Source organism: Diplotaxodon limnothrissa, linkage group LG4 (genome assembly GCF_057381915.1).
Source record: "Diplotaxodon limnothrissa isolate DT_005_m linkage group LG4, D_limnothrissa_male_GT1.1, whole genome shotgun sequence".
NCBI classification, from domain to species: domain Eukaryota; kingdom Metazoa; phylum Chordata; class Actinopteri; order Cichliformes; family Cichlidae; genus Diplotaxodon; species Diplotaxodon limnothrissa.
In genome coordinates this window covers 24,639,681-24,654,885 of record NC_140599.1, presented here as the reverse complement: position 1 = coordinate 24,654,885, position 15,205 = coordinate 24,639,681, and the positions used below count along the sequence as shown (strand labels likewise).

General features: G+C 39.1%; 1 protein-coding gene across 1 annotated transcript; it reads right to left on the bottom strand.

Moving 5' to 3' along the window:
- Nucleotides 1-3,594: 3,594 nt before the first annotated feature.
- tyk2 (tyrosine kinase 2) lies at nt 3,595-12,759 on the bottom strand. Its single transcript, XM_085351712.1, has 24 exons — nt 12,620-12,759; nt 11,904-12,077; nt 11,663-11,786; nt 11,451-11,580; nt 11,200-11,363; nt 10,629-11,007; nt 10,352-10,537; nt 9,889-10,046; nt 9,674-9,791; nt 9,389-9,572; nt 9,037-9,155; nt 8,783-8,944; nt 8,590-8,677; nt 8,261-8,385; nt 7,783-7,918; nt 7,242-7,393; nt 6,975-7,125; nt 6,785-6,888; nt 6,519-6,708; nt 6,081-6,199; nt 4,618-4,790; nt 4,417-4,534; nt 4,202-4,312; nt 3,595-4,111 (listed from the first exon to the last, which is right to left on the bottom strand). Exons 2-24 carry the CDS (start codon nt 12,073-12,075, stop codon nt 3,995-3,997), a joined length of 3,480 nt encoding a protein of 1,159 aa, XP_085207838.1. The 5' UTR covers nt 12,076-12,077; nt 12,620-12,759; the 3' UTR covers nt 3,595-3,994.
- Nucleotides 12,760-15,205: the final 2,446 nt, after the last annotated feature.

Genomic DNA, 15,205 nt, shown 5'->3' with positions numbered 1-15,205 from the left:
GAACGCATTCTCCATGACTACAACGTAAATCGGAAGGGTGGGGCGGAGCAACGAGTGTCCCTGCTCCTCAGCATGAGGTGCATAATGGATGTTTTTTGGTAATTAATCTAATTAAAATGTAGTATTAAATATCTAGATTTTTAAAAGACAACAGACAATTTAAGAGTCTAATTTATGCATGTACATTTTCTCAAAAATATCCCAACAAAATATGTCTGAAAGATAAACTAGTGAAATATGGTTTATAATTTAAATATGCTCATTTTTGTTAGAACTACCAGTTCATAAAGCAAGGAGGCTTGAGAATATGTCCACATGATTGTGAGCTACTTGGCTTTACAAAGTGTCTCAAATAACAAATAAAAAAAGGGAAACAAAAACTAATACTGAAATAAATAAAAAGTCAAACTTGACACTTGAAACAACAAAAGCTGAACTGAGACAAACAAATCCACACTGGAAACTGAAATATAACAAAACTGAAAACAAAAGCATTAAAAATTCAAACAAAACATAAAAATCCGTAACGTTTTATTCTTGGAAATCATTGTGGTTGGTTTGTTTACTTAAATTCCATTATCTTCGTAATAGGCTATTGTTAGCATGTTGATTGATTATGTATTATTTTATGAATACCACTCTTTAAAAACTCAGCAGTTAATTTTTGACACATGGTAATTTATTCAGACTTTTCTACCACGAACAAAGCATTCATAAAGCCCTTTTTAGCTATGCAGAGAGTGTATAGGAAAACAGCATTTTTTCGCAGTAGATATAGAGAAGAAGATACAGGTTTTGTTTTGGTAATTTGAATTTGGTCTCTAGTATAGGCTGCGTCAGCTGAGAATATATCCAACACTGTAATGATGGATAAAGGGAATCAGTTTCATTTGGCTACGAAAAATGCCTGTGCCTCCAGGGGGCTTCACAGTCCAGACAAGCACCAGAAGGACCAATCATGTCATGTCCAGAAGTCAGCAGTGGAGTTTCTCTCCAAGATTATGAGTCAGAACAATATGCTTCACTATTCAGCATTTTTCTATGTTCCCAAGGGGAACAGCAGTAGTATTTAACCCTTGTATGGTGTTCGGGTCTGTGAGACCCGTGTTCAGTTTTTTTCAAAAGAAAAATTAAACAATTAATTATTTTTTCACGTGTAAATGTGTTGTGTCTTTCCACTCACTCCACTTGATTATAACTGATTTATTTATAACATTTTATATAAAAGAAAAACGAGAAGCACATTAATTCATAAATGTGATCTAACAAAGGTAAAGGGAAAAAATTAACCATGTTTGCTGTTCATATGTCTTGTAATTGGGATGAAGTAAACATCTGTTGAGTAATTTAACATAAAATTGTTTGATAGTGTTAATTTGGAAAGCCAAAACTCTAGCGGGTCCACCAGACCCATGAACACTGGCTGAGTAACAAAAATACGAACACCACACAAGGGTTAAGCATTTGGTGACTCAGCTGGTGGTGGTATCACTCTGGACTAATGCTTAGTACTAGACATGACTCATGGTAGATTCCTCATTCTCCATTAGCCTGCAGTCCTTGCAGTACTTTCCTTCAAATACATGTTGAGAGCTCTCAGCAGGGAAAGCTCCCATTTAAGCAGACACGTCTGATGCTGACAGTTTGTAATACACATAACTGTGGCAGGACAGATGTCTTGGAGCTCATGCTTCAGCTTCCACTTGCTGTATGCGTCTTACTCAAAGCGTATGCAGAACAGAAACACGAACACCTGCTGAATATAAATAAATGCTGAATTTGGCAGATTGTTCTTTTTCAGTTCTACGCTTTAGGCAATGCGAGGCAAATTTTTATTTGTATTGTATATGTCGTACATAAAGGCAGTTAAAAGTGATTTGCACAATGCAATGAAACAACAGACCATATAAAAACAGCATAATAATAATAAAATGCAAATTAAAAGAATATAACCCTATTTAAATGCAAAGCACAAGAAAGTGAAATAAAATAACTCCACACCAGTTCAATAAAAGCGAGTGTAAATCAGAACTTATAGCATGAGTAAAAGTGTCATCATTACTTTAAAGCTGTGGCCTCAGTTGGAGCAAAGCTCAGAGTGAAACTTGCAGAATTTTAGCAGTGAGAAGCATAAAGGCTAAAAGACATTTCACCATGTTTAGTCTGAACTCTGTAAACCACAAGTTGACCAGTTCCTGCAGATCTAACACTATGATATGACCCTGAGTTAAAGTGCATATTCAGCTGAAAGCAAGTACTATGATCTAAGAATCTAAGTAATACTCTCATCTTGGGGTTTGTCAGTAGCAACAGCTTTGTCAACTGCATATGTTTAACGTCTCATGGTCTTATCGTGGAGGTCAGTAATTATCACTGCTTTACTGCAAGACAAAAAGCATGAATGGGCTTTTCTAAATGTAACAGTGTCCAACTTCAGCTATGATTTAAATGCCAGAATTATGATTTAGCTATGGTTTTCATCTGTCCAGTTAAAATTACATCATCAGTGATTCAGAGGAGGTCCTTTCAGATTCATAATTGGATAGACTATCTACACATCCCCACTTTAGTGTGATCCAAGCCATGTGGGCCCTGTTTTGGCTAGACAGAAACAATTTTCCAGCATATGTAGAAGTCTCCTGTGCGGCACCAAGAAGCAATAACATCAGGCTATTAAGACTCAATCAAAAATCAGGTGGTATGTCATTAAAAATTTTCTGAGAGCTGAGTCAGTGCTATAATGTGAGCTGAAAGCTGCCAGAGATGCCATTCGCAGAAAATGAATGGTTAGCTTTGAAAGTATTTTCTCAGTAACGTCAAAAAGAGTTTGCTTTTTGTTTTGTTTTTTAGAAAGGCTACTTGGAATTGACTCATCCTTGTTTCTGTTTTCATTTGGAGCCTGACAGTTGTAGTTTTCAGGAAGAAAAATAAGGAGCCATGTTTACTATATGCAACAAAATCTACCGCCAAGTGGGATTTGTTTCTTTTTTTTAAAAGTATCAACTAGCATGTTTCCATTAAAGATACTGGACAGAGTCAAGTGCCAAGTTGTAGAGACTGTTTCTCTTTGTAGATGTCATAGCCAATCTGAAGTTTACTTCCCTGTGACTTTACACATTGTCTCTTCTGATCTCTTGTAGCATATCCCCATTGTGTTTGCAGTTAACAGCTCTATACTTAAGAGGTGCCATTTTGAAAGCCCTAAGAGTTTTTATAAATTCAAAATAAGATTGGACTTTGTGTTTAATGATTCTGAAAAAGCTTTAATGAGTAAAGCTCTGGTATGATCATTTATGCATTTGTGTTTTGACAGTTTTAAGAGTAACGGCAAATAACAGGCAGTCATGCACCAAAGAGAAAGCAGATGTGTGGAAACAAAGAGGCATGAGTGTTTTGGAAGGAAAGCCCCTGTGACCATGAGCGTGAGCCCTGAGACTGGTATCAATGAAATTCTCCATATGAATTTCAAAAGCAACCCCTTAAAATAAAAGCATTACAAGTACATATCACTGATAGTGTTGTGGAATAGTAAAAAATGAGTGAAAACCAGGTAACACGTAGACCCACTGATGGAGTCATCAGTCTATTTCAGGCTTTAATAAAAGAGCTTGTGGAAAATTGTTTATTAGATTCTGAATTATTCATTTAAAGTTTATAAAATTAAACAGTCAAAAATGTACAATAACTAAACAAAATGAAATACAGTATCCCTCAACCGTACACAAACTGTTAATACTCACTGTGATATATGCAAACCATTAACTCTTGACAAACATGAAGTTTTTGCCCATAAAATTCATTACTGTGTTAACATCACATATAAGAGGATAGCAGTGTGCTTTTATTATGAAAAGGTTGCAAATATATCTCTTAATAGAGGCAAGAAACACATTACTGGCTCCCCTTAATATATGGTTGCCATTGTAGCAAAGCGATGACTTGTAGTCAAATGGATTTCCACATAGTCCCCGTCAGCAAATCAGCATATCTGAGACTATGAAAAGGACTGCCAGTATGCTTGGCGTAGGCTCTGAAACTTTTTAATTAGGGACTCAAAATCTGGCCGTTCTGAAGGATCTGCACTCCAACACCGCTCCATTAATATCTTCACCTGTTCAAAAAACAAGTAATCATGAAAAAAACCTATACCATTCATAATGCCAAAAAGTACTGAACTTGATTTATGGGCTTCTGAGCTTACCTCATGTGGGCTGTCCTTAGGGCAAGGCAATCGCAACCCTTGTTCCAACAGTTTTATCAGTATCACCACAGTCATCTGTCCTTGAGCTTCCTTCATCATTTCAAAGAACTTCTGCAAAAGATACATAAGAACAGATTGTGTAATTCACACAGAGATTGATCGATAAGGCCGGTTCAGTAAAGAAATACTTGAAAAAGAGGCCGGTGATGACATACATCTGGAGGGCTTTGGCGACGGTCACAGCGGGTCAGGATCTCATACAGTGTAACTCCAAAGGACCAAACATCAGAGGAGAAGGAAAATTTACTCTCTTTCAAGCACTCGATGGCATACCTACAAAATTTTTAAAAATGTAATTTAGAGGACAAAGTCACACAACAACACAATGAGTGACAAGTCTAAGTGCGTAAACTGACCAGAACACTGGACTGTCTCCATCCTCACGGACACGGTAGTAGATCTCACCCTCAGGGATGTACTTCGTCAGGCCAAAGTCTCCAATCTTTACCAGACTGTCATTTTCCACCAAGACATTACGGGCAGCCAGATCGCGATGGACGTATCGCTTTGAGTGCAAGTAATTCATCCCCTTAAAAGAAAATAACAGGAATAAAAAGATGGATGCCATTTTTATTTCAAAAACAGCTGCTATTTTAACCACGGTAAAAAGCAAAAAAACGTGTCCCTACGGAGAGTAACTCCTTCATGCCTGTCAATCAGTCTGCAACAGCAATTCAGATAAAAACAGGTCAGAAAAGCTATTTTTACAGATCTGTGTGTGGTGATCACTGAAATCTTCTTCTAGCAATATTAAGGATTAAATTTATGGCTCTGAGCAAGCAATCTAATTATCTATTAAATATGCTGCCATTAAAATTGAGCATGTGCATTACTCCTGTGGTAAAGAATCATTAGATGAATATTTTCCATTAAACACCATCACCAGGTCTAAATGTCAGTTTATCCAATACTTTCATCTACAACCAGAAACCTGCAAAGCAAATTGCATTCCCCGCAGACTCAACTGTATCTTTGTTTGCTGACAACTTTGCATGCCATAACAGAGACCATTAATGTGATAACTATGCCTCCACACCCATCTACACCCTAGAACCGTCGCTGAAACATGTTAGATCAAAATAATTTCACAAAAGAGCCTCGCAGAGCCCTGTTCTTAATCTTCTGCAATATTTTACACTTTTTAAAAAATCAAGCTTCCCATCAAGAGCCCTTAATCAAAACTAATATTACTTTATTATCAACAATAAATTCAATCAGAAATTGGCTATTTTTTCCAAGGCTGCTATGAAATTATGGTTCTGGGTGTTGAATGATTATTTCCTGGAGGACATTTCCCAGGTTACTGAGAGAAAACACAGCATAACATAATGCCAATGCAATCAAACTACTTATTTCAGACAGAATGAATTAATGACAAAACACACACACAAAAACAGAGTGCTGTAAAATGGAATTAAAGCTTAATGTGATGGATTATCTCCTTCAGGCTGTTACACTGTATGCTGCACAAAAGCAAACAGAAAAACAGAGACTCTCTTCAGAACAGAGAAGAATACAAGCTGACATCTCAGCAGTTTTCACACCAGAAAATATGAAAGTTTAGCTGAAGCTAGGAGCGGAAGTCACGACCACTCAAGTAAAAGCAGACCAGCTCAGATTCAAGGCCAAAAGGGTCTAGACATTAAAAAAAAAAAAAAAAAACAGTAACAAGTGTAATAATAAAAAAAAAGTCATGTTAATTTATGAAAAAAGAAGTATGTACAGTAACTCATTCAAATGTTGGGCTGTACGGATAGACACATATGGTGTTTACAAGTAATACAGCGCTAGCACAAAATATTAAACCACCACAACTCACCTGACAGATCTGCTGAGCAAACATGAGACAATGAGACGGCGGAAGGTTACGTTTGGGGAGGTAGTCTTTCAGACTCCCCAGAGGAAGGTACTCCATTATTAGTTGGACGACTTGCCCTCCTGTCAATGGACAATGCAAAAGTGAATTTCTCTTCCTGACAAGAAAACCTGTTCTTATTCTGGTGCTTTGCTGTGCTGCTCAGCATGCTGTGTGTTAAAAGCTCAAAATATTGACATACAACACAAACAGTGGTGCACTTCAAATGGATTTCCAATATTTACAGAAGAACAGCAGGGACCAAAAATCAATTTGCTGAATGATCCACTGAGCCCCGCAGGTTACAAGAGCTGTACTGCACACTCATTTACACATGCAGACTCTGTTGACATATGGCTCAAACAGATATTTAAGCAGACAGAAAGGAAAGCGAGGACTCACCCAGTTCTGTGCAACAGCCCTTGTATTTCACAATGTTGCTGTGATAAAGAGATTTCAGGATTTCAATCTCCTTCATCCAGCCGTCAGAAATTTTGTCGTTTTCTTGCTTCAAAGACTTCACAGCCACCTGCTCTCCCTTCCCGTCATTGGCTGGGTCATACAAGTACAGAGTCACCTTTCCAAAGTGACCCTATAAACAGAAGAATGAGGAGATGATTACTCCAGCTAATACAACGAAAAGCAAACTACTGCTGTGTGGTACTAACCTCTCCTAAGATCCGCACTTGCTTCAGGTAGCGTTTATGGAACACAGTGGGGTCTGTGTTAGCTGAAGCTTCACTGGAAGGCATAACAGACTGAATGACAAAACCTGGATGAAGAAACACACACTTGTTTATTGAATGAACTGCAACAGAGTTTTAAAAAAGGAGATAAAGTAATCGAGCAAACACTGACCTTTCCTCATGAGTTCTATGAGTTCTCTGTGCACCTTGCGGAATGACGGCCTCTCCTCAGGCTCATAGGTCAAACACATGTTGATGAACCTGGCCAACTCTGGGGAAGATGGTTCAGCTAAGTGGCCCTTTTGCTGATAAAAGCGCTCTTTCTGGTTGGGGTGGGGAGACTCAAGTGTTAAGATTACAATTCAGAAGAATAATATGTGATGTGATACTTTGGGTTGTTGAAAGAGGAGTAAAAGCCCGAGCTGTAGTACATGCCTACCTCGGACAATGTGTTGAAGTTGAAGGGAAGATCACCGTTGTTGTAGATCTCAAGCATCGTTATGCCAAAGCTCCACTGGTCAGCATGGCTGCCTATGTTTGAACCACTGTCAATGCACTCAGGGGCAATCCATGGGATACGTTCCAGGCGCTCTGCATGGCACAAAATAATAACACAAGTTAGTGTAGGATATTTATTCTGGCTTATCTGAAGGAGAACTCCTCCTAACTGAACTAAATAGATGGTGACAAACACAGAAGCATCTATAAAGTTGGTATTCAACATCAGCAAGTGCAAAACAAATAACGAAGAGTTTTGTTTTACTTTCGTGCAACTCTCATCTCGACTTTTTATTTTTGACACACTTGAACAACATATTTTAAACCAAACCTGCAAGACAGCAGGAAATGGTTCACGAGAAGAGATTAGAGATTTCCTGTTTCTAAATCTGATTGCAAAGTACATAAATTAGAACACTCTTGAAGCTGACCGTGTATAGAGACACATAACACATAAACTGAAGCGAGGTGGTGGTACGGACCTTCCCGTGAAAGAACACTCAGAGCAATTCCTGGGTCACTCAGCTTGATGAAAGGAGTAGTGTTAGGTTCTAGACCATTTTTCACCAAAAGGATGTTCTTGGCACAGACATTTCCATGAACCAACCCGTTGGTTTCCTAGAATAAGGAAAATAGCACCGTTGGTCAAGCAGAGTGTTCTTAAAAATAACACAAACTGTTACTGCTATTAGTCAATAGGCAAAAAAATTACTTGGAGCACTTATCTTACACTTTGCTGTGATATGACATTTACTTCACTTCCTGCCTGATAGCAGCATCTCAAAATCAAAACATGGCATGCAGTAAGAAAGAACTACTACTTGTTTCTTTTGTTCAATCATTTTACACATGGGTCTGCAGCAGCTTATTTCTTAGAGTAACACTGGATAAAAAACTTCACTGAAATCAATTAGATTTACTGAAATATAATCAGTGTCAAAAATAAGGATTAGAACGCACAAGATAGTCGAGGGCACTGGCAAGCTGTTTTGCAACAATGAATTTCCACCCAGCAGACACATTCTTTTCTCTGCGAAGGAAGACATCCAAAGGCCCGAAATCCACAAATTCCTCCACCATGATGTCTGCAAAGACAGGAACAAGTCTGAGAGGTTTGGTTCATGATATACGCACGAGCAAAACGTAAAAATAGAACATGGTTAGGGTGATTTTGCATATGCAACATGGTTTTCTTAGTACTAAAATCAGAAATTTGACTGTATACACTGATGTGTGTGATGGGGAAATAACAATGAGGAAGTGAGGATGAACAGTGCTACGTCTCTTACTTTCAGATCCTTTGACAGACACGCCATATACAAACACCAGGTGACGGTGGGATACCTGGCACATGAGACTTGCGGTTTCGAAAAACAACTAAGAGGAGTGAAAACGTAAACGTCAGAACAGACAAGATCATAACAACCGTTTACATTCAGCATAGTAAAGTGTCATTTTTTGAGTGAGTTTCAAACAGCTTACCAGAGCAATATCTTCATGGGTTTGGTCCAGAATCTTAAGAACGACTCTGTGGCCTCGGTGAGAGTTGTTGTTGAACTCGTCATTATCACTTTCCTCTCTTTCCTGCGTTAACAGCCGTCCTGAGTAGATGTTAGTTCTGGTGCCGCGACCCAAATGCTGCTCCTGCTCCAAAATAAAACACCCGTACAGTCAGCTACAGGACAGAGGACAACTAATCCTCTATGACTATGAAGGTGGCGAGTGGACATTGTCACCTGTTTGATATCTTTGTCCTTGATTTGGGGGAACATTAGACGGGTCTTGTAGGTTTGGGATAAGGGCTCGGCGTGAACATCGCATTCATTGTGTCTCCTCACCAGAAGGTTGGATAGCTCTGCACCACACACAGCAGAACAGACACAGTCAATTCTGATTAAAAACCTAAATATCACCTAAATTCCTAAACAGGGATACGAGTACCCCAATTAGTAAGTAGGAACATTAGCGCAACTATTACAGTTAATTTTAAAAACTGAGTAGAGGTGAACAAGGCTGAATTCAAAGGGGGCTTCAACAGGACTCTAGAGGCATAATATTGGATACATGAGCAAAACAAGGAACACAAACCTCCTGATTTTGGCGAACAGCATTTTTTGACAGTAAAGCTGTCCGAACCAGACTTGAGGACAAACGACTTGAGGCTATCGGTGAGCTCCTTCATGCTGGGGAACTGTCGTTCCAAGCCCTCCAGACAGAGCATTGAATCCTTTACGTGAACACGAAACTGCTTGTGGCTTCGCGTTACACCATCCTGTATGCACAAAACACAGGTGCAGGGAAAGTATCGGGTTTATTTTTCGACCATCATTACACTGCAACTACTTCCATATAAGAGGGTGGGTGTTGACTCACCTGATTCTTGATTAGAACAGCTAGGATGATGCAGTTATAGTCAACAACACTCCAACGAGCGAGGAATGTTCCCTCATCCTCTGCCTCCTTTTTCAGCTTAGACAGCACAAACTCATCACTGGAAAAACACACAGGAGTTATGACATAACACACCATGTTTCTTTATAGCCTTTTCTGTGTCTGAATGTGCATGTATATAAGGGTAGAAAACTCACTGCATAGGTCCATGCAGTAGATTTGCTTCACTCCACACTACCCTTGGGGGAGCCACTTCATGACAAAGATAGTGGTGGGCGTCTGCAGTCAGTCGGTAGTATCCATCTAGGAGGGAGACGAAGGAATGGGCCTCCTGGCTGGAGATCATCTGAACCTCCTACATACATATACAGAAACACCACTACCTTACAATCAGAGCTCCCACCTACTGACACATACAAATTCAAAACAGGATAAATTGCCCAAAGCAAAGTCAAAAACGAGAGGCTTTATAGTCAAACACATATAGAATCTAGGCAGAAATGTATAGTGTGTTGTCTATAAAAACATCCTCAAAAGACTGAGCAATTAGTTGAATGACTAAAAACACTTTATCCACTGGACTAATGCATTACAAAGACATTTACCAATTAAGTGAATGCATTGCAGCTTTTACATTAAAAAACAAACAAGTGGTCTCACCATACAGAGATTGTCTCGAGTGCTGATGCACACATTAGAATCAGTAATGGCTATGTGAGTTATTTCAGGGAACTCGCTGAAGAAGGTCCAGTCATTGGGTGTGTCTGCATCTGGTTGGCTGGAGTGCTGTTTTGGTTTTCTCATGTAGTTTATGTAGCCATTCCCCATGTAATTATTTGCCTGTGCCTGGGTAAAGAGATTGAACAAATTAAAAAAAAACCCCAAAAGGCCACTCAACCAACATATACAATATGCCAGCATCAGTGTCTATACAGACCCTTTGAGCAGACACCTTCCTCCACTGAATCCCTTCAGTACCGGACACCGATATTTCATGTGATATTGGGCCGCAGAAGTTGTCTTTTGAACCACACTGGGCGTGGGTGGTGCTGGAACACGAGCCACTTCGGTCATCTTCGTCCCTCAGATCCAGGCGGGTTACGGGGAAAGTCTCAGTGCCAAAACGCGGTGCCAAGTGCTCGAGTGTAGCGATGTACTTGTACATGATTTCCTCAGTGCACAGGTTGCCCCGATCCACTGTGTGCTGCTGGAAGGACCGCACAAAGTCTTTAAACACTCGCTGGATCCTGAGTTTAGTCAGGAAGTTGTCTCTGGAAATGTGTTTGGCGAAAGATCTTGGAACGCAGTCTAGAAAGCTGAAAAAAAAAGAGGTATAGTGATATTATCTGAACTTACTGATTAGATTGGATTAAAAAGACATTTGTTACAGTAGCAGAAAATAACATTAACAGTACAAGATATAAACATATTATAAGCCATTTAAGAATGAAAGCTTAAAACACTATTTGGAAGGAGGGATTGCGGTGTGATCAAGCCAAAGTATATACCTGACTTTTGAAGCTACATCTTGCAAAGTTGATTCCGTTTTAATTGCCTGGTATGAGAGGTGAAGCACAGCCATTCCCAAACTCTCATTTTTGAAGCGAGTCTGCTCCTCCTCTGTCTTGACGTATTCCATTTGTACCACTTCATTCACAAATTCATACTTAGCCTGATTTGGAAAAGATACTATATTATTGTCAAGACAGGAACATTATGAGTGTAAAAGCATGCCATTAAAAAAAAACCCCAAAACAACCTGGGAAAATAAATACTCCAGTGAAGTTGTGTCAAGTAAAGGGAAACCCCGTTTTGAACCAGATTTGGGAGGATAGCGGCACATCATGGGCTCGTTTTCATTCAGTCCATGCCAGTTCCGAAAGTAATACCTAAATACAAAAAGACTATATCAACATCCTCGCTGTATGTTATCTGTGTCACAAGTACAGTGTTAAACAAACACAGACTCACCTCATACAGTAGCGAAGTACAAGGCTCGGGTTTTCCTCTGCCTTAAATATGTGGTTTGGGCTGTACCAAAAGTGTCTTTCTGGGTTGTACAGCGCAAACAGTGAATGGCACAGAGCCGTTATCCCTGAGGAGGAAACACTGATGTTACACACTGTTGCCACTAGCAGGCTCAAATACCACATGAAAAGAGAAAACACTTTCATTTCTGGACTGTGCATTTGGTGGAGCCTTTTCCTCTTACCGATGGTCTCTGCTGCAGAGATACACAGCTGCTCCGCTGTGACCTCTCCTGTGGTGTGAGACAAATATTTCTTCCCATCTTTTGTCCAGAAAAGGTAGACATGGATGCCCTGATCCTTCGGAGGCTCACTCAGGCCTGAAAACGATCCTGAAGATCTGGACCTCCCTCCCATTACTGACACACACAGACAAACGGGAGTTTGACCACAGCTTTAAGAAAATCAGCTACATAAACGTGCTGTGGTATACATAAATACTAAACAAGAGTAAGTTTAAAGCTTCTTTAAAATAAAATGTATTGCTTTTATTATACATTTCTGTCTTTAAAAAAACAAAACAAACAAACCTCATAGCTTACCAAATAACAAAAAGAAATGAAGAAAAATATGCTTTAACAAATATGACGTCAGAAAACCCGATCAATATGTCGATAGGCCTATCAGGGATTACACCTTATAACGTATTGTTTACATCACGTCAAGCTACTAACTATTCGAGGGCACCGATTAAACTATACGGAGACGCACAGTACAACAAAAGTTTGCTTTTTTCCCTTCTATCTGACGTTATATAAAAGCAAACTGACCGCGTTATCGCGAGGCCTAAATCAAGCCTCGTATGCACTTAACAGCGTACGCGACACCACAACAAGGAAATATATCAACAGCAAGTCGGAGCTGTAAACTTAGCAACCTGTGCGACAGTAAAATATCTTACCGTTTGACGAGCGTCTTCTAAAAGTTTCGCATTAAAAATAAAAAACATAAAAAAGACACCTCAGCACGTCAATATGATTGACAGTTAAAGCTTCATAGTTCTGCGAGCGTATTTCCCCCACCGCCGCCTACACTCTCGGGTTCTCGCGAACTGTGAGCAACGACGGCAACGCGCTGCTTCCCGAAACCAAGACGCAGGGCCACTCCTTCCGTCGCTAGCGTGCGGGTGCGTATTAGCACGTACCTTTCAAAATAAAACGTTAAACTGTTCCGCTTAATGTAAATCAAAGACAAAGAAAGGAACAGACTAACAAAGTAGAGGAAAGACTCTTAATAGATATATGCTTGTAATAATATCTGTCCTATGATATTATTACAAGCATACATCTATTATCTTACTTCTCCTTCCGCACAGCCAAAAATGTAAAGTAATAAATCTTTCTCCCAGACTCATAGTCCATAGATTAAGTCAATATTGTATTTTCTACCTGATTTCATTTGGGGTTTTTTTTTTGTTTTGTTTTTTTTAAGCAGGGGCGTTTACAGGATTTGTTTTTTTCATTAGGGTGTCCCACAATGCAGGGAATTTCCATCTTTCTCAGTTCATTACACTTTAAATAAGATATAGAAAACTGTGTGTGTTGAAAGTGGTACTGCAATAAAATAGTTATTATTAGCTATTGTTATTACACCCACACCAATGACCAGGAGCTTTGGGTAGTGACTTAAAGGATGACATCACGGGGCCAAAATGAGCTTACTCTGCAGGGTGTCTGGGCTCTATGTCAGAGGTAGGCCCAGTCATTCAGGAGGGACTCTGAGTAAAGCTGTTGCTCCTCCACACCGCAAGGGGCCAGGTGTTCTGGACCTGCAAAAATATTATCACTCTATACCGGGCTTCAGTTTTACAGATGTTAACCTAAAAATGATTCCTATAACAATATTAAACAAACTCTTGTGCCACTTTTATACCATTAAAACATCCAATAACAACTCTGCATACCTTTTGGTGGCATAACCTATGCCTAACCATGTCTCATTTTTCCAAGTGCAATATCCTAATTGTTGATTTATGTTCTCATTAGACACACTTTGTTGATATGTTTAAGTCACTTGTTTTGCATTTTAACATGGGAACAATGTATATTTTAAAGTTTAATGTTTTGGAAAATCTTTCCCTGGAAACCTGGGATGAATATTTCCTTCACTGGCATCTCTGTAAGACTGAATCAAAAACATCCAAATAAACAAATCAACTTGTGCTTGCTAAAAGTATTGGTTTAGACCTAATTAGTCAGCTCTCATGTTTTGAAGGTGAAAATCACACATCAGATCATTTAGGATGCAGGTGTCAAACTCCAGGCCTTAAGGATCGCTGTCCTGCTTGTTTTCCAGCTAACCTGCCCTTGTAGCTTCTTATTGGCAAAACACACCTGATCCAGGTAATAGCAGCAGGTAGGGCAGGGATATCTCAAAAACAAGCAGGATGCTGGCCTTCGAGGACTGAAGTTTGACACCCACGATTTAGGAACATCATAATGGCATGCCTAAACTTCTTGATGTGGCATTAAAGCTTTCTTTGAAAGCTTGAAATACAGCTCTACACAAGACCTCAAAACACAACTGAAATAAAAGTCTATTAACTGATTTATTAAGTGTTTTAAGTTGAAAAACACTGTGCAACTATCTACCCATGTGTCTTGCGCAAAGTAAACATCTGCCAAAATAATTAACTTCTTTGTGATGGCCCCCCAGTCCTCCTGTGGCCATTACATCTGCTGCTCATCTGCTCATCAGAGGGGATCGACCCAAGTACCATAGTATTCATGCCAATGCTGGTATTAGCATCAGATCAAAACATACTGAATTTATCCACTAACTTCAGTATTTTTTGTTTTTTTGGAAATAAAAAATATCCCTCCAACATACAGTATGAAATGTTTTATTTAAAGAACACATTTATAACAAGAAGCCGACATCTTAAATCACAGTGATTTAGTGGTCATTAAAATATGTTGAGAATTTGTGAACTGATGATGAGTCATCTAATAAGTCATAAGATATGACAAACTTCCCCCCACCATATAAGTTGCATTTATAAGTTAAAGGTTTCAGTATTGGTATTGTTATAGGAAACCCTGTATTTACTTGGTATTGGATACCAAAATTTGCTGTATTGCACAGCACTTGTCATCACTGCCTTGGTTTCCTGCGTCGGGCTGCTGGGCTGAGGTCGGCACAAACTGAACTCACACACAAACTGAAATCAGCAGATTGTGCAGGAAGGAAAAAGCAAGTTTGTTTGATGTTTTTTTCTTTCAAGAATGCTGGATTTTTATTTTTATTTTGTTTTTCATATGTGATTTTAGTAAATAGGCTATAGTCAACAGGATTTATGATGGGGTTGTATATAAAATAAAGAACTGACTCATTTTGCAGGTATCTTTATGGCTCTCTCTTATTGGACCTATATTATAATCAATTCAGCCCTTTTTGCCCACTTTAACTATCTTTATAGAACTGTTATACCTGTGACAATTTCTGCTGCCTTCTTGGGCCGATCCTTTAGAAAAAGATATTATTAATG